At 39.8% G+C, this 25142-nt stretch overlaps 1 protein-coding gene and 1 long non-coding RNA gene across 2 annotated transcripts; one reads left to right on the forward strand and one right to left on the reverse strand.

The window, feature by feature from the left end:
- Positions 1-3843: 3843 nt before the first annotated feature.
- Positions 3844-9367, reverse strand: LOC134355151 (uncharacterized). Its single transcript, XR_010019964.1, has 3 exons — positions 9339-9367; positions 9164-9244; positions 3844-4171 (listed from the first exon to the last, which is right to left on the reverse strand). It is a non-coding gene; the product is annotated as an uncharacterized LOC134355151 (long non-coding RNA).
- Positions 9368-12919: 3552 nt separating this feature from the next.
- cdcp2 (CUB domain containing protein 2) lies at positions 12920-24114 on the forward strand. Its single transcript, XM_063063445.1, has 6 exons — positions 12920-12950; positions 15407-15754; positions 17141-17482; positions 21376-21729; positions 22813-22991; positions 23704-24114. Exons 1-6 carry the CDS (start codon positions 12920-12922, stop codon positions 24022-24024), a joined length of 1575 nt encoding a protein of 524 aa, XP_062919515.1. The 3' UTR covers positions 24025-24114.
- Positions 24115-25142: the final 1028 nt, after the last annotated feature.

Raw genomic sequence — 25142 nt, forward strand, 5'->3', positions numbered from 1 at the left:
TCATTTATTTACCTATCAAAGAGGCTCTTAAATGTCTCTAATATATCTGCTCTACCACCACACCTAACAATGTGTTTCATGCACTTACCATCCTATGTGTTTAAAAAACAACCTCTGGCAACCCTCCTATACTTTCCTCAAGCCACCTTTAAAGTGTGTCTCTCGGATTAGCATTGCCATCCTAGGAAAAAGGTGCTGGTTGTCCACTTTCTTCCTCCTATCATCTTATACACCTCTATCAAATCACCTCTCATCCTCCTTCACTCCAAACTGAAAATCCCTAGATCACTCAACTTTTCCTCATAAGACATGTTCTCTAATCCAGGGAGCATCTTGGTGAATTTCCTAAGGCTTCCACATCCTTCCTATAATGAGGTGCCCAGAACCACAGGAGATTCACCAAGAGGCCGTGTAACAAACATATGGTTTGAAAGATTGAACCTGATGTCAGAGTACAAGGCATGCTCCAGGTGTGGTCTAACCAGAGTTTTATAGAGCTGCAACATTACCTCACTGCTCTTGAACTCAATCCCCCAACTATCAAAGACTAACACACCATACGTCATAGAAACATAGAAACATAGAAAATGGATGCAGGAATAGGCCATTTGGCCCTTCGAGCCTGCACCGCCATTCAGTATGATCATGGCTGATCATCCAACTCAGAACCCTGTACCTGCTTTCTCTCCATACCCCCTGATCCCTTTAGTCACAAGGGCCATATCTAACTCCCTCTTAAATATAGCCAATGAACTGGCCTCAACTGTTTCCTGTGGCAGAGAATTCCACAGATTCACTACTCTCTGTGTGAAGAAGTTTTTCCTCATCTCAGTCCTAAAAGGCTTCCCCTTTATCCTCAAACTGTGACCCCTCGTTCTGGACTTCCCCAACATCGGGAACTATCTTCCTGCATCTAGCCTGTCCAGTCCTATTCTTAACCATCCTATAAATTGCATGGCAACTTTGAGGAATCTATGGATTTGGACCCCAACATCCCTCTGTTCCTCCACACTGCTAAGAATCCTACTGCTAACTTTGTACTCTGCCATCAGGTTCAACCTTTCAAACCACATGCTTGTTACATGGCTTCAGGTTTCTTCAGGTTGAACTCCATCTGCCATTTCTCAGCCCAGCTCTGCACCCTGTCAAAGTCCCATTGTAAACCATAACAAGTTCCAACACCACCAGCCTTCATGTCATCTGTCTTGTCCAAGTAATTTATGAAAGTCACAAAGAACACGCGTCCCAGTGGAACACCACTACTCACAGACCACCAGGCAGAATATACTCCATATACTATTAAACTCTGCCTTCTATGGGGAAGCCAACTCTGAACCTATGCAGCCAAATTTCCCTGGATTACTTGCCTCCAAACTTTCTGAAAGAGCCTACCATGGGGAACTTGGTAGGTTACCAAGCACCTTATTAAAATCCATATACACCACATCCACTGCTCTACATTCATCAATTTGTTTTGTCACTTTCTTGAAAAAGTCAATCAGGCTCGTGAGGCATGACCTGCCCCTGACAAAGCTATGCTGACTATCCCTAATCAGACTACACTTCTCCAAATGCTCTTGGATCTTGTCTCCCAAGAATTCTCTCCAATTGCTATTCATTTTCCATTTGTCCCCATTTTCTTGAGTGTAAATAATCTGTTACTGTAACAGTTACTAAAGTTGAGCCCTTAGTATGTGGCACTGGCAGAAATGTATTCTCAGAAAAATACTTATTCAAGAGTCACATTTAAAAAAAAGTTGGAAAATATCTTAGCATGGTTGATTTGAAAGTTGGATCTAAAAGTCAGATTTAAGCAAGTATAGGTATTTTAAATTTTATTATAATTTGCTATTAGTATGAATAAGAAACAAAATATACTTAATCTAATTTATATTGTTTCAGAGACAAAAATGTCCTGGCAATAACCAATATCTTCATTAATGGGAAGCTTAATTTGTTTAGAAGTTATTCTTACTCTAATTAGAATTAACACTGAAGGCCACTAAAATGTCATTGGAGCCAAGAATTATAGAAACAAAGTATTAGAGGCTGCCAGATATTTTTGGCACAAGAAAAGAAACCGAATAAGCCAGAAGAAGCTGACCAGATAACAATATTGTTTTTTTTAATGCAGCAAAATCTATTTAACGAAATCAGAGAAAACTTGTACGGACCCTCCAACCTGTATCAGAGGGCAAGCTTCATACTGAACCATTGAAAACAAGACATGACAAGATGAAATTGGACAAATGGCCTTATAACACCGTGGACCATACTGTCTATACTGACTAGAGTGCAGACCCCTGCAGGTCCACGTTTACTCTCGATGTTAATAGAAGAAGAACACATCTCTCACAGTAGCAGAAGCAGCCTGCCATCTAACAAGCATGTGGTTAAAGAAACTGTGGGATACTTCCTGCTGAGAACAATATCGGGCAATCTGAAAGCAGTTCTAGCACAATATCTCCTTGCCCCTTACTAATTATCATAACTACCTCCATAAAACAGAAATTCTGGAAGAACTCAGCCAATTAGGCAGCATCGGTGGAAAGAGGAAGCAGTTATATTTCAAGTGGGTAACCCTTCCGAACTGAGGGAGGAATGAGGGGTTTAGAGTTTTTCAAAGCAGAGCAGTGAAGTGTTGGATAAAAGACCATTTGGAGATGGGTTAAGGCAGATCAGATGATCTGATTGAAATAATCAGTGCTTTTGCGCTAACCATTAAATTGTCATTTTAAGCAAAAAGGGTGTGAACGGGATATAAGCATGATAGTGGAAAATGACAAGAGAGGACTGTTTACCAGAACTTTAATTAAGAAATAAATTCAGTAAGGCAAGAGCAGGCTGAAACAATAGGCACAACGTCTGCAAACAGGAGTCTGCTGGAAGCTGAAGAAGATGGCCTGTTCTGGGACTAGAGGACTGTGCATGTGAGCAGGAGGGGGGAACGAGGCTTGTTTTGCTGTTGTTGCTTTGTCTCCTGGTACGTTCTGATTTGTTGTGCTCTGTGTTGTGCTGCTGGACATTGTGAGGATGCTTTGTTGGTGCTGGGATGTGTGGCAACTCTCGCAGGCTGCCCCCAGCACATCCTCGGATGTACTGGTTTAATAGATACAAAGCATTTCACTGTACCTTTCAATGTACTGTACATGTGATGAATTAATCTGAATCTGAGCTGCAGTAAGGCATCAATTCTGAGTTCTCCAGCCATCAACAAATGCCATGTTACGAATCCAGCTGAGCAGCCAGTCACATTAACTAAGGCTCAAACTGTATATCTCAAAGCAGTTTTAATTGATCTTATAAACATTTTGCACAGCATTTAAATTTAATGATTAAATGAGATGAAATGTAAAACCTTTTAGAGATAATTTCTAAAGACCCTATGTTCAGGCAAGGAAAATAAACACGTATAAAATAATTTTTCAGGTCCAAATAATTTGCTAAAAAGTAATTATTATTTTAAACTCTCATCCCTGATTATATGTGATGTAAATAAGTTTGTGCGCTACTGATGTCCAATTATCTAGTAAATATGTTAAATTTACTCCCATTCAATCTATTTCTCAAATATTTGAACAGTGCAGACTGTGTGGGGACACTTTCACTGATAACTTTGATCTTTGCATTAAGATTTGTATTTGCAAAACCTCTGAAGTTGCTTTTAGTTTTACAGTGATGGCACTTGCCGGTAGATTTATTATCATTATTATAGTAAATTCTTGCTTCTCATATTGCATTGTACTCCTACAAACACTATTCATCAAAATATGTATTTTCATTAAATACCTAAATTTAGAGTTGTGAAAATATAGTAAATAAGTACAGCATCTTAACCCTGTGTACAGTTTAGAGCTTTGAAATTACAGACAGTGCTTGGTGCTACTTTACGATTATACTATTTCCCACAAATTTTGGCAATTTTATTTATTGACAACACCATCAATATGAGCATCAACTGTCTATGAGCTGCGTGCCCTTGGCGCCTGATCACTTTGAATAGTAGGATTAATAACCATGACACGATTATTGCAGCTCTTCAGGGATTCAGTTTGTAGCTGATAACCAGGAAATGACGCATTGACTAAATGTTGTACTCTGTTACACAATCCTCCAAATCAATAGAAGGCTCTTTGTCATCCCTGGCTGTTTGCCATCAATTTTCATTGATCTAAAATATAAAAAAGAGCAGCTTTTGAGATCTGAAATAAAAGCCAAAAACACTGTAAGTACTAAGACAGTCAGACTGTATCTGTGGAGAGAGAATCACAGTTGATGTCTCAGGTTGATAACCATTCATTAGAACTAGAGAATATTAGAAAACTAGCATGTTTTAAATTGCCGGGAAGGTGAGGACAAAAGCACTGAATAATGACAATAAAGGTGGTAAAGGCTATTAAATGCAGATGATCTGATTTTCGTTAATTGCTTCACATTCCTACAGCAGTTCCTCAAGGGGGTCTTCCAGTCTGAATCATCTTTCACTGCTTCATCCATCACCTTTCTTTACTTACAAAACCAGAGGTGATAATGTTCACTCGTGCGTTGTCCAGCAATCATTTACACTTGCAACTCTTCAGCAAGTGAAGTAGCCCATGCCTACATGCAGCAAGACCTAGATAACACTCGGGCATGAGGGAGCCCAATAAGACAGGAGCTAACTACCTACATAAACACAAGATTCTGGCTTCTTCCCTTTTCTTCTCCAATTTTGATGATGGACAACAGCCTGATACATCGACTATTTATTCCCCTCCACAGACACTGCCAGACTTGTTGAGTTCCTCCAGCATCTTGTGTGTGTTGCACCTAATCAACTATCCTTGACATTCAATGGCATTAGCACCACTGAGACATCCTATGTATCTCAAGCCTGGGGGTCGCCAGTGATCAGAAGCTCAACTAGTCCTGCCACATAAATTTTGTGGCCACCAAAGTTTGGCTATCTAGTGGCAAGTGATTCATATGCTGGCATCCTGAAGTCTTTCTGCCATTTGCATGGCACAAGGCAGGAGTGTAATGGAATTCTCCCAACCTGCCTGGATGAGTGCAGATCCCACAACACTGAGGAGGCTTGACTGTAACCAGGATAAAGTTGCCCTCTTGTTTGGTGCTCTATCCACCACCCTGAATACTCATTGCCTGCACAGTGTTTGCATGTGCAGCCTCTACACAATGACATACAGTCATATTCCAGTAGCATCTTCCATATCTGTGATCGCTATCACAATGAACAACAAGGGTTTCAGACACACAAGAACACAGTAATCTGGCCTGGGAAAATGTCATCCATCATTCTTCTATCAACACCATATCTAAATCTTGGAACATCTCCAACAGCGCTGGGGAAGTGCTTTCACTAAAAGAGGTTAATTAGATTGCCATCAATCCCAAGAAGCAAATTCTGGATCTAGCTAAAACCAGATTACTAACTACATACACACAAGGAAGTCTGCAGATGCTGGAAATCCAAAGCAACCCACACAAAATGCTGGAGGAACTCAGGAGGTCAGGCAGCATCTATGGAAATGAACAAACAGTTGACTTTTCGGGCTGAGACTCTTCTTCAGAACTGTAAAGTAAGTGATAAACAGGTGGGAAGAGGCAAGAGGCCAGAATGGGGAACAGAGGAAGAGGTGAATTTTTTTTTCTCTACATAGCTGCTTATAGCCAGTTTAGTTATAATACGAACAAAGTAAATTAGTATGATAGCCTTGCTTTGTACAATAGTGTGGTTTAGCATACCTAACATTATTGCTTTGAAACTCAGTTAGAACATTAGAAAGTTTTTGACAAGAACAGACCATTTGACCCAACAAAGCTTGCCAAATTCCAATTAACATAGTGTGTTGAAAATACTGTCGAGTTTAGATTTGGGAATCTCTAAGGTACTTCTCTCAACTCCACAACTAGATAGTTTGTTCCATGTGCCCACAACTCACTGTGTAAAGAAATGCTTCCTGACATTGTCTGAAATTTCCCTTTAACCAGGCTCCACCTATGGCCCCGTGTCCTCGCTGATGGATTAGGTTTGAAGTAGCAGCTATCAACCACTTTACTTATACCCTTAAAGATTCTGATCACTTCTATCATATCTCCTCTCATTCTACATCTACTTAGGCTAAAAAGATTTAATTCTTTCAATCTTTCTACATAGCTCAAACCTGCAGACCTGGAACGAGTCTAGTTGCCCTTCTCTGGGCTGTCTCTAGTGCCTTCACATCCCTCACACAATATGGAGACCAAAATTGTACACAGTACTCAAGGTGTGGCCTCACAAAGGCATTATACAGCTTTACAGAGAGTGTCTCTAGACTTGAACTCCACTGAGCGCATTGTATAGCCCAATATTCTATTAGCCTTCCTAATCGCTTCTGTGCATTGTCTAGACGTTGATTAGTGATGAGTCTACTAGGACGCCCAAATCCTTCTCATACAGTGTACTTTCTAACTCAAGATCCCCCATGGTATCTAATATTAAATCTAATATTTATTTTAAATTTCATCTGCCATTGATCTGACTACATCCGGATTTTGTTTAGATCTCACTGTATCGATTCTGCTGCCTGAATATTATCAGTCCTCCCCTTAATTTTTTGTTATCGGAAAACTTTACTGGTTTATTTGTTATGTGCTTATCCAAATCATTCATGTGAATTAAAAACAGCAGTGGCCCCAAAACCAGTCGCTGCAGAACCCCACTTTTAACATCTTCTAAGTGTGAAAATGGTCCTCTCACCCTAACTTGTTGTTTTCTGTTTTTGCACCCATTTGCACACCTTACCCTGAATCCTTACCTCTTGTAATTTGATTATTAACGTCTTGTGAGGTACCTTGTCAAAAGCCATCGGAAAGTCCGAGTAAATGATATCAACCGCTCTATTGTTGTCATAAATTACACGATTGTCTGTCTGTTAGTGAACAATGTTGGTCTAGAGGTATCCATCAGCATGTCCCCATGCTTGTTCCTTTCTATCTGCACTATACTGACACTCCACCACTACCTTCACACCCCAATTAACACTCATTCAAACCAGTATTCTGGCCTTAAGATCCTTCAATACCTACTCAATTGGTTTGTCCAATTGCCCGTGTATTTGTTATTGCTTTCAGTCAGCCAGCCTAGAATGCAGCCGTTCACGGATAAACCATGCAGTTTTAAGGTTCCAAGACTCAGAACTGCTTAATATCCGAGAACGATCTGTAGCCCTTTAGTGGAATTGAACAGCCTTCTATCAACCTGACTCCGATTACTCAACAAGCATTGCAAGAGAATAGTATGTAACACCCTGGGAAAGGTTTCACTGCTAATGTAATGGTCTTTCTGTAGGAGCCGTGTTTGGGTTATGGTTAGAGATAACGGGTGCTTTGGAATGTGAGCCGTCCAATGGGGGAGTGTGTTTTCCTGCTGTGTGCCCAACACCGAGGTGATCTAGGTCTCTTGTTTGGCGAGAGATTGAGAGAGAAGGGGCCAAAAAGGAGAGGTTGTAGACACCAGAAAGGAATGGACTTGGAGTGGGGCCAGGAGTCAACGAAGCCCAGGGAAGTTGTGGAGGACCGACGAAGGGAAACCGTGAGCTCTAACTTGTGCACATTAGACTGTTTCACTAAAATGGGCCTTTTCCTTTTTGTTTTTCTTTACTAACCCTTTAGTCAAATTAAGAATTATAAAGATAAATCGCTTAATTGCATATGGTATACTGTCTGTTTTTATGGTATACTGTAGTTTTATCGACTACGCAAAAGCATTTGATGAAGTGAAGCACAATAAGTTATTTGAAATATTACAGGAAACTCTAGATCTAGATTCGAAAGACCTCTGCCTAATCAGAAATCTGTACTGGGAACAAACTGCCGCTGTAAGAATAGATGGAGAAGTGAGTCAGTTTACGAAAATCAAGAGAGGTGTTAGACAAGGTTGTGTTTTCCCCCCTGATTTGTTTAATGTGTACAGTGAAACAATATTACAAAAAATAAGAGACATCTTGAGAATCAAAGTTGGCAGTGAAAACATCAATAATTTCAGATAGGCGGATGACACTGTGTTAATTGCAAGTACGGAGGAAGAACTAAAAAACTTAATTGATATAGTTGCTGGAGAAAGTGCAAAAATGGGTCTGTCTATCAATTGCAAAAAGACAGAATGTATGGTGATATCCAAAAAAAAGGAGAATCCTATTTGCAGGCTGAAATTAAACGGGGAAGACATAAAACAAATACAGAACTTTTGCTACTTAGGAAGCTGGGTGACATAAGATGGCAGGTGCGACATGGACATCAAAAGAAGAATAGGGATGGCAAAAGACACCTTTACGAGAATGAAGAGTATACTGACAAATACTAAACTAGACATGACAACCCGCCTCAGAGGACTGAAATGTTACGTTTATCCAGTTATGTCATATGGCTCAGAATGTTGGACAATATCCAGAAGCATGAGGAAACGAATTGAAGCAGCAGAGATGTGGTTTTTGAGGAGGATGCAAAGAACATCATGGACGAAACAAATATCTAACGAGGATGTCATGAACAGAGCAAACATAAAAAGAGAAATAATGTATGAGATCATGAAAAGGCAACGTAACTTCATTGGACATGTGATTGGGAAAGAGGAGTTAGAATGCACGGTAATCATGGGAAAGACTGAAGGGAAGAAAGCAAGAGGAAGGCGAAGACAAATGATGATGGAGACAGCAGCCAGAGAACTGGAAATGAATACCAATGAATTGATCCACTTGACCCGAAACAGGAGTGTGTGGACCATGGCAGTCAAAGCTCAAACTGGGCACGCCACCTGATGATGATGAAACTGTCTGTTATTTTGTGGTACTGATTTGTAACAGGGTAACACATCACACAGCATCCACACAAACAGGTTTTGCACCTCAATCTCACGTGTTTGGCGGGGCCAGAGATTGTCTTCCCTAGACTTACACAGGCAACAGAATCTGAGGGTCACAAGTAGAACAGGCAACATCCTGCAAAATGTCAGTGCTAAGAATTTGCACAAGAGTGTTTTATGACTGTATGATTAACCCTAGAGATCTATTCCTTGCAGTTCAAGAATGAGACAAGGCAAAAGTGTTTGAAACAAAAGGCAAGTGTACGACAGATGGAAGTGAAAAGCAAATAGGAACTGGAGATTATTATCGGTAGCTGTCACTTTGTTACTGGTATTTGTAAATGATGTAGAGGTAGTTTTGCTTTCCAAATTGCAGAGCAGTGGGATTCGCACTCCTGTAACCTGCAAAGAAAAGTAAAGGTGAATTAGTGCTAGTTAAAAGAAATGCCAGATTTTCTGTTTCTCTACCATGGTCTGCTGGATAATAATAACCTACCTCCTGTGATAGGGCATACATGACAAAATGGTTCTTCTGTCAGTCTTCTATCCACCTGGAGAAACAGCCTCGTTTAATCTATCAGGAGAGAGCAATAAATATTAATCATAAAGAATGCAGGTATTGAAATCAATTGGAGGGAAGACAGTGACTACAAAATTAAAGAGTAATCAAAACTAGTGACCATTAAAAGAAACAAACATGGACACAGAAAGAAGGCAAAAATTGGAGAAAGTATAAGCAGAGGAGATGATTCATTAAGAAACACTACAGGAGAGAAATGGAAAATAGATCGGAATTCATCTAAATTGGCTACGTGGAGCAGTCCGTGTTCCAAGCCTTCTCTGGTAATGCTCCCCAACTCTTCCTGGGCTACATTGACAATTGCACTGGTGCTGCTTCGTGCCACCATGCTGAGCTCATCAATTTCATCAACTTTGCCTCCGATTTCCACTGTGCCCTTAAGTTCACTTGGTCCATTTCTGACACCTCTCTCCTCCTTCTCATTCGCCATTTCTGGAATCAAACTGTCTACCAATATCTTTTATAAACCTATTTCCACAGCCATCTTGACTACATTTCTTCTCACACTGTATCCTGTAAAAATTCCATTCCTTTTTCTCAGTTCCTTTCTGATCCCACTTCTGTTCCTAGGATGAGGCTTTCTTTTCCAGGGCATCAGACATGTCCTCCTTCTTCAAAGACTATTCCTCCCATTGATACTCACTCACATCTCATCTGTTTCCTGGACATCCACGCTCACCCCATCTTCCTGCCATCTTAACAGGGATAGAATTCCTCTTGTCCTCATCTACCACCCCATGAGCCTTTGCATCTAGCACATCATTCTCCAACAGGACCCTAACACCAAACACATCTTTACCTCCTCCCCACTCTCAGCTTTCCACGGGGATTCCCTTGTCCATTCGTCCCTCCCCACTAATCTCCCTTCTGGCACTTACCCCTGCAAGAGGCTGAAGTGTTACACCTGCCATTCACCTCCTCCCTCACCTCCATCCAGGGCCCCAAACAGTCCTTCCAGCTGAGGCAACGCTCCACCTGTGAATCTGTTGGGATCGTCTACTGTATCCAATGATTCCGATGTGGCCTCCTCTACACTGGTGAAACACAATGTAGATTGGGGGACTGTTTTGTCTGCTCCAAATGCAAAAAACTGGATTTCCCAGTGACCAAACATTTTAATTCCTATCCCTATTCCTGTTCTGACATGTCGATCCATGGCCACCTCTTCTATAGTAATGAGGTCACTCTCAGGTTGAAGGAGCAACACCTCATAACTAGAAAGCCTCCAACCTGATGGCATGAACATGGATTCCTCCAACTTCTGGTAATTTTTTCCTCCTCCCTTTCCCTATTTTTCAATCCCCAACTCTGGCCTCTTACTTCTTCTGCTCCCTGCCTGTCACCTCCACCTAGTGTCCATCCTCCTTCCCTTTCTCCCATGGTCCACTCTCCTCTCCTATCAAATACCTTCTTCTCCAGCCCTTACCTTTTCCACCTATCACTTCCCAGATTCCCACTTCACCCCTCTCTCTCGCCCAGCTGGCTTCACCTATCACCTTCTAGCTTGTCATCCTTCCCCTCCCCCCAACATTCTTATTCTAGCATCTTCCCCCTTCCCTTTCAGTCCTGATTAAGGGTCTTGGCCCAAGACGTTGTCTGTTTATTCATTTCCATACATGTTGCCTGACTTGCTAACTTCCTTCAGCATTTTGTATGTGTTGCTCTGGATTTCCAGCAACGGCAGAATCTCTTGTTCAGAGTTCAATTCCACCTGTTTGTGCACTCCTGACCTTTCATTGCCAATCCAACAGTGGTTCCCGTATTATGTTGCCATCTAACTTCAGCAAGGAAATTTTAGCATTGATCTTTAACTGTATGAGAAACAGGGGAGATAGGACTGAAAACCTGAGCAGGAAAAAAAAACGAGTAGAAGGCCTGACAGGGTGAAAAGGCAGGAGAGATTAAATGAAGAATCAAGTATAGGGTTCAACAATTTCAAATGATAATTGTGCTCTTTTCTTTCTCCTAGAATCATCTTTTGTGTTTTTTTTATTTGTTCCATTACCATTCACTTTTGTCCAGCCTCATGGTGAATTGAAGTGAACAGTGAGTTTCTTAGCTTGTATGTTATACTCTCAGAATAAGCAAACCGCGGGAAAAAATGGTAGGCCAGTGAAAGCCTTAGTGTAACTGAATATTTCTGGATCTGCAGATATGAATTTTGGTAAACATATTTTAACCAAGCACACTTCACTTTTCCTTGCCAGAAACGTGCGGAGAGAATTAGGATATCAAAATTACGGAATTCCCAAGGGTACAGCTTGCTGTCAGTTGCTTTTACAATGCTTTATGGTACCACAAGTCAATTTTACCTTCTGTCGAAGCCAAGGCAAATCCACTCCCTTGTCATTTAGATTACGTCTTATCCTTGTCAGCACTTGGTGCATACACCGGTTTCATTGAGGTATCAGTGGTGGAAAGGGTGAGCAGCTTTAAGCTCCTGGATGTCAGCATCTCAGAGGATCGATCCTGGGCCCAGCATATAGATGCAGTCATGAAATAGGCATACCAGTGACTCTGTATAACTTGGAATCTGAAGAGACCTGGTATGTCACCAAAGACTTTCGCAAACTTCTATAGACTTACAGTGGAAAGCATTCTGAACTGGTTGCATCATCGCCTGGTACGGTGACTCCGATGCAAAGCAGAGCATAGCAAGAAGCTGCAGACGGCTGCAAACTCGGCCACCAGGTTACTGCTCCTCATCTCAGAATCAGAACCAGGTTTATTGTCACCGTCATATACGGCATAAAATCTGCAGTTTTGTGACCCCCTCCCTCCCATCGAGGATGTCATCAAGAGGCAGCATCCATCATTAAGGGCTCTCACCATCCACCACAATCCCCCTTCTCATTACTAACATCAGGAAGGAGGTACAGAAGCCCATGGACCTGCAATTAACAATTCAGGAACAGCTTTCTCCCCTCTGTCATCAGACCTCTGAACAGTTCATGAAGCTGTGAACACTACCTTATTATTAACAAGAGAAAATCTGCAGATGCCGGAAATCCAAGTAACACACACAGAATGCTGGAGGAACTCAGCAGGCCAGGCAGCATCAATGGAAAAGGTACAGTCGGTGTTTTGGGCCGACACCCTTCAGCAGTCCTGAAGTGACGTCTGTACTCTTTTCCATAGATGCTGCCTGGCCTGGTGAGTTCCTCCAGCATGATGTGTGTGTGTTACGACCTTATTATTCCCTTTTTCACTATTAATTCTGTACTTTATTGTAATTTTATGTCCTTGGACTGCACTGCTGCCTCAAGACAACAAATTTCACGTCGTACAAGACGGTGACAATAAACCTGATTCTGATTCAGGCAGCTTTAACCTGGTAGTTCACAGTTCTTCACTGTGTGTGGCTATACATTGGCACACTCCAATAATTAGCTGCTAATGGGATAGTGCAGAGCATCTGTATGTTGAATCGACACTCCTGGGGCCTGCAGCACCCTGGCGGAGCCCAGCAACACTCAGTAAGTCAAGTGTCACGACTCATGGTAGTCTGCGGAGCTTTGGCATCATGCAGTGAGCAGCTGGAGACCAAAAGCATGGGGGGAGGGGCGACAAAACCGAGAAAGACTCTATTTCCTGTGGCTGTTCTTGAAGAACTGATCCCCATGAGTGATATCAGTTATTGCAATGATAATTCCCCACATCGTGCAATAAGGCTGATCTCTGACTGCACCGCGGGAGGAAGGTAAAGCAGTGGCATTTCCAGTGTGATACTGAGGAACACTGTCTTTCTGAGAGGGTCCAACCCATCAAATGTTCCGCAAATCTCTGCCTCTGCTCCAGGGCTACATCTCACCAGTACTGGTACCTCATGGGATGACCGATTGCTCTACTGTTAGACACTGCAAGTGCATTAGTCATCTAATCAAAAGCCACGAAAGCAAGAGCCTGAAATTGCCAGCGATGAGAGGACTCTTTCACTACGGTCCTTAGATCCCGAATGGCTGCCGCCTGTACTTATCACCGCCTGATTATGCCACACACTTTTGTAAACGTTGTAAGAGGGAAAATCCATTTCACAAATGAATACGGTTCACTAGCATTGGAGAACAGTCCACATTCCACTAGTGGAGAATGGAAAAGACAGAGGGACCAACACCATAGTGTTGAGGAGTAGTGTACAAAGGTGCAGCAACAAGATCATGATGAGTAGGATCCTCAAGGCCGATAGATGTAGATTTGTATCATCAGAAAATGTCAGAATACTGTAGAACTTTTTCGGGGACCGACAATGATTGAACTAGTTGGACTCTATCAAGCAATCATTAAATTACATGACATGGAGTGAGTATGTCAGTTACAGTCAAAAGTTAAATAATTGAAGTAAGATTAGTTACAAGTGGATATCGTATTACATTTCATCTTTAATTGAAGATACTGTACTCCATTATTCGAAGACATTTCAATGGAATGCAGTAGATTCTCTATTTAAATATACTTATTTCAATAGTAAAATATCTTCTGCTAATCAAGGAGACACAACAGACTGCCAACTATTGCCTGAAAAAAACACAAATTTTGTAACAGGGAACAATCTACTCACTTTATCTAATTTAGTAAAACAAGAAATATTTCACTATTAAAAATTATTAAGAGAGCTAACTTAAATTGCAGAACTTTTTAAAACTCTAACACATTACTTGCATGTACTTCACTATTTTTCTGGATAACAACAAATCTTTCTTTTTCAACTGAAATAGATCTAGCCCAAGTATTCTTTGTGTATGAGTGTAGAACATGAGGGTCAGTAAACTTCTCAGCCATAAATTTCCTCATAACTAAACAAAATCCAAAATGTCCCTCCAGACTCTCTCATGTAATTTAGCATTGAAAAGATTAAGTAATTTTGAAATTCAATTCAATGACTTCTTGAGACAAATATTTTTGTTTTTCAATATAATTGATGTAAACTAGTTAAAACCGAGAATTCTGGTGTTGGGAGCTAGTGAACAAAGAGTCTATTGATATCCATGGGCTTCTAGTTACAGTCCTAAAACCATGCAGCTTTGTAGCTTTCAAAATCCATTTTGGATTCTTTTGTGCATACTAGTTTTGAACTGGCCCACCATCTGTTAAATGCATACATTTTTAATCTTAAATTGTATAAGTTTCCATAGAATAATTAATGAATATGGGACCATCCCTAAATTCATGAAAGAATATTTATGACTTTAGCAAATTAAATATTTAGATCATTTTTCGCAAGAATGTATAACAAGTTGTATAGTGCAGTGTGGAGAATGAAGACATTGGATCCAGCTCATTAATATTTACTGAAAGGAACCAGAGATGGGTTAAGTTACTAATTCAGACTCCTAGTGAATTATTAATGCCGCTATTAATTCTACAACCACTGTGTGTTACTTCATATGTCACTGTAAAGGATGATATAATTTTGCCTTCTTGTTGGTTTTTGTTTAGTTTTCTTGAGCACTCAGTATGCAGAATATTGTAGGGCAGGCTGCTGTAGGAGTGCTCTTTCTGTGGATAGCCTGCAGAGTCACAGCCAGACCAGGTAAAGCTGACAACTCTCTGCTTTTCACTGATATATTTTGCATGGGTTACATCTCTCTTTTTCTCCCTTCCCATGCATTTTCAGGAAAGTGCCTTCCTGAACATTAATAAACCAAGTTCTGCTTAACTTAAAGCCAATGGAACCAAAAGTACCGATTTTAGAGAATATTGACCACAAGTGTATGATGTCAAGGAAAGTATCCCAAGCATGAAAAATATATATAAATGGAAGTTCTTTTCATTTAATTGTAAAAGGAATAATGTCTTTTAGTTGCAATAAACCAGCTGAGCACAGGAAAAATGAAGGAACTTGCAATCTTCTGAAAGGCTTCTATAGCAACACGATGCATAGAAGAAGCACTTGGCCATCTTAAACATGATTATCATGCTTTGTTAACATTGAAGCAAATTGCGTGCATAATTATATTTCTTCTGCTTTGTTTTTGTCCTACCAGGAGTTAAATGTGGTGGCATCCTATCTGCAACAAATGGGAATTTCTCCAGCCCTAATTTCCCAGGATATTATCCATATGAGACCGAATGTACTTGGCTGATTGTTGTCACAGAGGGCTCCTCCATTCTGCTCACATTCCAGCATTTTGACCTTGAATTTCACACTCACTGTGAATATGATTACCTCAAAATCTATAACGGAGTACCTGGGGATGAGGGAAATCTCTTGGGCAAATTCTGTGGAAAAGCTTTTCCTCCTCATTTCTCCTCTTCCTGGCATGTGATGTCGATCATTTTCCGCTCAGATAGGCATGTGGCCAGCCGCGGATTCGCTGCTTCATACAGCAAAGGTTTGACTAACTTGTAATCTTATTTGCAATGTTAAACTTTTAGATTTAAGTAAACATCGAAATGGTGAACATTTCTTTTGATCTAGTATGTCAGAATTTCAATTATGATTTTGCTAGATGGTGATATAGTGAACATTAAACCAATGATATTCCAGAATTTACTGAAAAACAGATGTTGTTATGAAAGTGTGTTGCTGATAAACAGATGTTGTTATTAATGTGTGTTGCTGATAAACAGATGTTGTTATGAAAGTGTGTTGCCAGCAATCTGTGGAAAGGAGAATATATCCATTGAACTTCAAAATAGCACGTTGGTCCAATATCAATAGTATTCTGCTATTGACTTTCTGAACTTTCCTGATATATTTACACACTGATTTGATTTTAAATCTAGCGATTAATAGGTAAAATCACTTAACAGTTTATGATAGTTGACAATTTAAATTCAGAGACACTTTGTGGAGTCTCATTTCATCAGGTTATGAAGTGATCCCAGAATTTTTTAAAATGTCAAAATTTACATTTGCTTTCCATCTTGTTTCCTTAATACCACTTTTTCCTCTTGTATATTTATTTATGCTTCTTAATTTACACATAGCTCAATGTAGCCTGTATTGCTTCCTTTGTTTATTTCACAGTCCCTAAATTCCATTGGTTTCTCATCAAAGATCCCCATGCCCGATTCCCCTTGCTATGCTGTTGTGCTTCACTTTTCCAATAATTTTGTGGACAAAGTTTGTTTTTGATATGAATGGTGAAGAAATGAATCAGATTATGAGATGTTTATACCACTGGCCGGTATCTAGTGACACCGAGTAGAAAGATCTAGTTTGAAGAATTAACTCTGCCGCTGGATTCCTGTCCACAGCACTACTTTACAGGATGCAGAATGGAGCCCAAAGAGCAGAATCACTCAATTGTAGTCTTTTATGATAAATTTAAAGGAAAATGCTATAGAAGTGATTTGACTGTTATTTATATCCACACAAACCCAATAACTACTTGAGTACCTGTAAATCTTTGAGTAAGTGAGACCTTTTTGTCATTTGCTCTCACCAAACATGCCGGATTCCACTCCAATATTCATATAGCTTTAGCAGTTCTTGAAGCTGGAATGCCAATAAACAAAAAGGCGGACTACAAACAGACTACAAATTACAATCTGGCAGAGAAGGTGGAAGCGTCCAAGAGCCCTCCCTTGCTCCTCAGGCTGAACCATACCAAGCATTCAGCTGGTTATTTCTCCAAGACAGCAGCTGAATGGGGGCCTTGATGCGGGATTTAGATAAAATATCAGGGAATGATTTGCATGAACAAAAATGAAATATTGAATGAACTTTAAAGTTTCTTGGATTCACATTGATGTTTCAGTTATGCTACTTACAGATGTATGCGGAGGAGTGTTAACGGGTCTGTCTGGAGTGCTGTCTAGCCCGGAGTACCCAGATAATTACCCTAATAATGCAGAGTGCCGCTGGGTTATTCGCGTCTCTAATCAATCAGTGATCAATCTGATCTTCTACGATTTTCATCTGGAGAGTAATGAGGATTGTAGCTTTGACTATGTGGCCATGTTCGATGGATCCAGCATGAATACCAGACACTGGGGTCATTATTGTGGTGGGACAAAACCTCCAGCTATCATTTCCAGTGCCCATGAACTACTTGTTGTTTTTAAATCAGACTTCAACATTGGTGCAAAGGGCTTCAAAGCATTTTACTTTTCAGGTAATATGTATACTGTATATAAAAATGATAGTTGTACTTAAGAAAGTTTCAAACTATTTTGATAATAGACAGCTTTTTAGTATTTTCCTTCTGTTCATGTTCATTTTAAAGCCTGTTTAAGAGTTGCCTATTGAAGGCCTTTAGAGTGATTATTATTTTTTGTTTAGTTCCCTTTCCTTCTTTCGCTCTATTTCCACTAATGTTAATTGTGCTTTGAAAGCTCAACATAATGACGAGTTTTAACGTATGAATTTGTCAAGAATTACAACAATCTACATTTTTAGCATCCCTCAATATTGAGTGACACATGTAACTAGAGAAATATAGTAAACATTGGGAATTTAATCTATAACTAGGGGCAAACCAAACCAGCAGTAATAGTATGAAGAATAAATTTATGGAGTGTATATAAGATAATTTTTGAGATCAGTATGTTTTTGGATCAGTGAAGTAGATGCTATTTTAGTTCTAGTATTGTGCTAAGAGATATAATTAAATAACAGTAGCATCTAAAGGACTTTAAGGTAAAAGTGATCATAATAAGATACAATGTTAAATAAGGTTAAAAGTAATTTACTTCTATCCAAAACCATAGTCCTAAACCTAAGCAGAGCAAACAGCAAGGTGGTTTGGCTGTGCTAGATTGAAAATTTGTTTTAAGAGTACAGCAGTAGACAGGGAATAGTTAACGTTTAAAGAAGTAATAATCTGAAGAGATACTGCAGATGCTGTAAATCTTGAACAACACACACAAAATACTGGAGGAACTCAGTAAGTCAGGCAACATCTTTGGAGGGAAATAAACACTCCCTGTTACAGGCCGAGATGAGGGTTTTCATCCCAAAACGTCGACTGTTCATTCCCCTCCATAGATGCTGCCTGACTTGCTGAGATTCTTCAACATTTTGTGTGTGCTGCTAAAAAAGTAATACATTACTTATAACAAATATATATCCTTTGAAAACACAAACGAAGAGGAAATGTACATCAGCCACAGATGACTGGAGATGTAAAAAACCAGATTAGATTAAAAGCAAAAGGTTATAATGTTGCTAAAAGCAAAAGGATGAGGAAAATGTCAGAATTCAACAGAGGATCATGGCGTTAATGTGGAAGGGAAAGGTAGAATATGAGAGTAATCTAGTGAGAAACATGAAAAGGGACCATAAAAGCTTCATAAATATGTAAAAGGGATGTGATTACTATAGGATAATGTTGATCCTTTGCAGAACAAGAAAAGAGAACCTTATGTTAGAAAATAAGGAAACAGCAGAACACTTTTGTATTTGTTTTTATAGAAGACATTAAAAACATGGAAATAATTGGAAAACTGCAGGGCAATGGAGAATGGGAGGTAAAATAAATCAGCATCAGTGAAGAAAGGAATGGAGAAATTAAAGAATTCACATCCCAGAATCCACGTCCCAGAATTTTAAGAGGTTGCTATGGAAATAGTGGATGCATTGGTTGTCATCTTCCAAAGCTCCACAGATTCTAGAATGCTTTCCACACACTGGAAAGTTACCTTGCTACTTAAGAAAGAAAGGGAGAAAGAAAATGATAAATTGCAGACCATTTAGCTGACATTGGTAGTAGAGAAAATGCCGGAATCCTTTAAGTCATAACATTGAGCAGAATCAATATAAATATGTGAAAGGAAAATCTGTTGCATTTTCCTGATGTTGTGACCACCAAAATAGCCAAGGGAGAACCAGTGAAGGTCATTTATTTAGATATTCAGAAGGCTTTTGTCCAGGTGCAAGTGATTATTAAACAAAATTAGAGCAGCCGGGGGATTGAGAATTGTATATTAGTCTGCATTCAGAATTGATTAACCGATGGATAACTGAATGTCAGTGGAAATTGATTATCTGTAACGGATGGTACATTCCAGGAGTTGGCATTCATACCCTGGCTAATTATAACATACTTAAATGATTATGTTATAAGGGTTATAAGGGATGAAGGGTCCAAGTGAAATGTATTCAAGTCTTTGCCAGCAGAGATGTCTGAACTCTTCAGACATCTTTCATTCATAAAACTACCTTTCAGCAAAGTTGATTCTTGCCTTCCTGAAAAAAAATTTCCTTTAAGATTTCTTAACTCAGAACAAAATTCATTCATCTGTTCAACTTGACAACTGTTCCTGCATTAGAGAAGCCTGTCCTAACAACTCTCTTAAATTGTTCAAAAAATATAAGGAGTCTTGCCTGTTTAGCAAACTTCTCCAACCATTGTCTTGCTTTTCTGTCAAGTTCTGCATGACATCAGAAAAGAAACATATTTCTACACAACTTACTGCTACACTACACCTTCCCTGCAGTAAGCTATTGCAATAAACTTAATTTCCTAAAAAAAATTGAAATACTTACATCCTGTAGTATTTCTTTCTTCTTATAATTTCAGGGTTTTAAGATTCCTCACCTCTTGTTGCATTGGTATCACCCTCAATAGTTTGCTCCCACATTTATATTTCCCAAGGCTACAAGGAATGATGCCATGAGAAATTTAAATGTGACTTGTTTCTGGGAGTGATGTACCAAGGTTGTTTATTTTTCTCAGCTTTTCACAGTAATTCTGGAAAGCTCCAGCAGAAATAATGGAAAGCCAGCTTCCAAAAGAGTGAACATTCCTCTTTCTACTTTGAACAAGATGACATAACTAAAAAGTGGGTTGGGACTTAAAAAAGGTTCAGTAGCATCAGCTCCTTGGGATCCAATGCACATAAAGCAGTTTGCAACATGAGTGAGACACACTAATCTCCAGAAGGTCAGATATTGGATACTCTTGGAGAACAGAGACAGGGATAGAAGATGAGTGTCAGCAGGTTAGGCAAGTAGTTAAGACCTCCAAAGACCTGTATGAATAACGTATGATTGTAATTGGTTTATTATTGTCACATGTAACAAGATACCGTAAAAAGCTCGTCTTACGTCTTGTTCATACAGATTACACAGTGCACTGAGGTAGAACAAGGTAAGGCAATAACAATGCAGAATAAAATGTAACAGCTATAGAGAAAGTGCAAAGCAGGTAAATGATAAGGTGCAAGATCATAGCGAGGTAGATTGTGCTTCATGGAAACTATTCAATAGCTTTTGAACGGTGGGGTAGAAGCTGTCCTTAAGCCTGGTGATACATGCTTTCAGGCTTTTCTATCTTCTACCTGATGGAAGTAGGGAGAGGAGAGAAGGTCTGGGGTGGGTGAGGTCTTTGATCATGCTGGCTGCTTTACTGAGGCAGTGAGGAGTATAGACGATAAGAAAACAAATCAGGATTGTTGCTGTATTCAGAAAGCGGTATTCAGGGATGGCGGAAAAAGTGTGGAAGGTAGTGTTGTGGTTAAGGGATGTAACCTTTGGGATCCAATATCTATACAACCTCTTATTCGTCAAGTTACTGCAGTGCCTGCTTGGCCCTTGGTGCTCCTGCTCCTCTCCCTGACCCTCATTTTAATGCAGGTGAACTTCAGGGAGTTACAGTGAGAGGCAGCAGAATGGGACCATCAGAAATAAATAGGTAGGGTATGATACTTTATGCCCTAAAAGCATATAGTGCATGATACTTCACCACATGACAGTAAAGTACGCGATGCTTTACTGCCCTACTGTGCTATGCAAGTCACAGGACTAACTTCACGTTGACACAGGGAGTTCATACTGGGAAAGTAATTAACCTTATTTCAACAATCCCGTACCTTAAAAGTTTACCAACCAATGGCTCGTCATAGGGCTAATCCTTCTTATTCCCAGATACAACAGAATTACAGTATGTCAGTACCAGGTAGTAGCCAGGATTTGGTTTTATTCAGTGCTGAAGTGTATAAAATGATGATTTATTTACAGTTTCTATTTTCTAACATTTATCGTTTATGTTTGTCATATTTATTCCAGGTGAGTGTCAACAGGTCTTCACAGCCATTAAAGGGAATTTCTCCAGCCCTCGCCACCCAAGCATTTATCCTAATAATATCAATTGTCACTGGACCATCCGACAGCCTCTAAGTTACAGGATCAAAGTTCACTTAATTGATTTTGAGTTGGAGGACAGGGATAGCCTGAGCAATGCCTGCGATTATGACTTTCTGGCAATCTTTGATGGAGACAGTGAGACTGACACATTGCTGGGAAAATGGTGTGGTCGTAACTCACCTCCTTCTCTGTTGTCCAATGGGAACAGACTTCTGTTCGTGTTGTCGGCTGACAGGAACACAGCTTCCCGTGGCTTCCATGTATCCTACAATGGCGGTAAGTTAGGAGTTCGTTATGGCACAATGGCATTAGCTGTGTGGAATCTGAGTTCTCATCAAATATTTCTGACTTTGCAGTCGAGACAATCAGGCGTGGAAGTTTTTGGTAACAATCCTGGGCACCTTTACTGTGATGTGTAAATTTCCACAATTTAATACAAAAATACAGCAAATTATGGTAATAAAAATACACTGTAATTAGTTTTCCTGGTTACAGATTCAATCTAATTATTATTGGATCTGTGTACCTCTAAAAAAAAGTCCAGATTTTTACAAGTAATAAAGCTGCAATAAGAAAAGAAGACAGACTAATACTAATATCTCTTGAATCCATGGGAACTGGTACACAAAGGTTAACAATAATAAATTACATTGTATCAAGTATTTTCATGTCTCCATATCACTGTACCTGTGGCCAACACCTCTTTTTCATATCGTACTCAATTGTATGATTTTCTAAGGCTATAATCTTGTGCATTTTTTAAAAGGAAGTTAATATTTTAATTTTTCTCTGGTTTTCTTCCCCATTCATGTTGTGGCATGCTCCAGCCCAGGCTATCCTCATTTCCTAACTGAGGTATTCAGTTTTCAGATGTGCCCCTGTGGGAGAGAGTGGAAAACTTTACCACTGTGAGTGAATCATAACAGGACATGACCTGTCCTTTCATCTACACCTCAGGCGTGTGTACGCTTCCCAATTATACACCAAGCATGAAAGGGAGAACTGACGACGTATTTCACTCCCTCTGCTGCATTATGAAGTACACTGAGGTCAAATGTAGTGGCCCTGCTGGTTCCTGGCAGAGATGAACTGATGTCATAGTGATTGGGCCAGGGACCTTTTAATTTGTGCAGCTCATTCACCAACAGAGTCAATGTCAATTGTCCTAGTGGCACATAACGCAGGACATTCAACAGATGTAGGTTCACTGGACTGTTCGTTTACCAACTGAATGACTGAGTATAACAGGCAGGGTCTTTATCAACAGCGTCGTCAGTCTTTTTTGAGGATTGTTCTATGTAACAGATGCAACCATAGCTACTTAATATTAACTGACTTTTCACGTTTTATTTATTTTAGTCGTTCCCATGAACGTCAGCTGCTCTAGAACGGATTTCCAGATTCTGATAGCTGTGCAGACTCTTCCTTCACTCAATCGTAACGGCATTTATCTTGGAAGGCCCGGTTGCATGGCACAGGTATTTGGCTCAACATTCAAGATCATTTCACGATTTGATGCCTGTGGAACAACGACACAGGTGATTAATGATAATAAACTGAGTCGATGGTCAAATATACCTTTATGTCATGTAAGAGCATTCAGCTCTTTGCCAGTGAAAAGGAAGCTTTATCGATTAATCTCACTTCCCAACCCTTTAGGTATAAACATTAAATTGGTCATCCCAGTAGATTTTTCATGTGATGAGAGTTTCTGCCTTAGGTTATCTTTTCAGGAAAGTGTTCCAGATTTACACTACTTTCCTGAACGGCTTGCCAATCCTTTTACCAATTAACATGCCCGTTTCTCCTAGTTACTGAAATCTCATCGAGGAGGAATAGATCCTTCCTTTTCACCGTGTCAATATCACTTATAATTTTTCGTGCCTCCGTTTTAGCCTGGACTGTCTTTCTTCATAACTATCTTTCTTCTAGTCCTGTTCACATTCTTGCAGAACTCTTCCTTCTCAAATGTCATCACATTCTTCCCTAAGTATGGTGACGAAAGCTGTACACAGTATTGTGGTCTAACTTCTAACTTACGTAGCTTTAGCATGACGTCCTTGTTCCTGTACTCTGTGCCTGAACTGATAAAAACAAATATTCTACCTGCCTTTCCATCTCTCAATGTCTGATTATATGATGGAATGGGTTTGAGTGGCAAACTTTTGCTCCTAATTCAAATATTCACATCAGTGTTATCTACAGAAAGTAGTTGAAAACTTGGTCCTTATTTCAGTTTTCACTTTGCAGAGAATTAAGAATGCCACCATTTTTGTGAACATTTTGTATATACGTTTCCCCGTTGGAACACGTAGTGACACCCAGGAATATAAGATGCAGTGTAATGTCAAAACCAAAGCAGCCTCCTACAACGTCATCACAGACACCGAACTGTATCAACTCCAGCAGCTGGCCGTAAACTTGGAGGATTCAAATTCTGAAGAATCAAAGGTGGTAGATGGACCTGATGTTTCAAGGATGCAAGACACCAGTGATATTGTCTTCATTGGTATTTGTGTTTTGGCAGGACTTCTAATGCTGATTGCTATCATAGGACTGGTTCTGCTGTAGAGGCATGAGACAATCACATGAGAAATGAGGTGTGAACAAGTCTCAGGAGAGCAAATATAAACACAAGAGATATTGCAGGTGCTGGAAATTTTGAGCAACACACACACACAATGCTGGTGGAACTCAGCAAGTCATGCAGCACCTATGAAAGGGAATAAACAGTTGAAGTTTTGGCCCAAAATCCTTCATCAGGACTCATCAGGTCCTGACAAGGGCCGGGAGCATCAATCGTTTATTCCCCTCCATTGTTGCTGTCTGACCTGCTGAGTTCCTCCTGCATTTTGTGTGTGCTGTTCAAGAAAACAACTATTTGAAATGCAAATATTAATTTTTTCTCCCTCAGAAGTGCAGGACGTCAGTAATTTCCACTTTCCATAAAGTTCTTCTCTGTTGCTCATTTTCCTAAAATTTTGAACAATGCATAAAGAGGAAAATTGGTCCATGAGTCTTTGTAAGCTGCTTTATAGAGCATGCTGGTTGTTTTTTTAATTCTCATCCTTGTCTCTCTCCTCATACCCCTTCAATATCTCTTTCCTTCAATTACCTCTCCAGCTCCCTTCCGGATACGTGCTGCTTCAGGCAGTACATATATTCAAATCCTAATCACTCATTTCGGAAAAAAAATTAGTTGCCACATGATCTTTTAGCTATTACCTTATACCTATGCCCTCTGGTAATCAATTCTTCCACCGTTGGAAACAATATCTGAAACAAAACTGTTCATGATTTTAAATTTTGCTCTATGTCTCCAAGGACAGCAGCTCTTTGGTTTATTTCTCATTGAAGTGGGTTAATTTTTCACTCAATAGCCTAAGTCAGATCTTACTGAAAAGGCAGTTAAGATTCACCCACATCGGACTCATATGTTAAGCAGACCAGGTATGGGAACAAGATTATTTTCCTTGCAAGATGTTAGTAAACTGGACAGGATTTTACAACAATCCAGTAGTTTCATAACTAATGTTACAGGGACTATCTTTAATTCTGGACTTGGATATTACTTGAATTTACTATAAATTCTCCAGCTTCTATAGTGAGATTCAAACCTGTGTCTCAAGATCAATGTTCTGGAACTCTGGTCTCCAGTCCAGTGGTTTAACTACAGTGTTCATACAAAC

Source organism: Mobula hypostoma, chromosome 12 (genome assembly GCF_963921235.1).
Source record: "Mobula hypostoma chromosome 12, sMobHyp1.1, whole genome shotgun sequence".
Taxonomy (NCBI): domain Eukaryota; kingdom Metazoa; phylum Chordata; class Chondrichthyes; order Myliobatiformes; family Myliobatidae; genus Mobula; species Mobula hypostoma.

Coding starts and splice junctions, on each gene's coding strand:
- cdcp2 (XM_063063445.1), top strand. CDS start 12,920: ATGGTAGTCTGCGGAGCTTTGGCATCATGCA. Junction 17,483..21,375: donor CAAAGCATTTTACTTTTCAG/GTAATATGTATA, acceptor TATTTATTCCAG/GTGAGTGTCAACAGGTCTTC. Junction 21,730..22,812: donor CCATGTATCCTACAATGGCG/GTAAGTTAGGAG, acceptor TATTTATTTTAG/TCGTTCCCATGAACGTCAGC.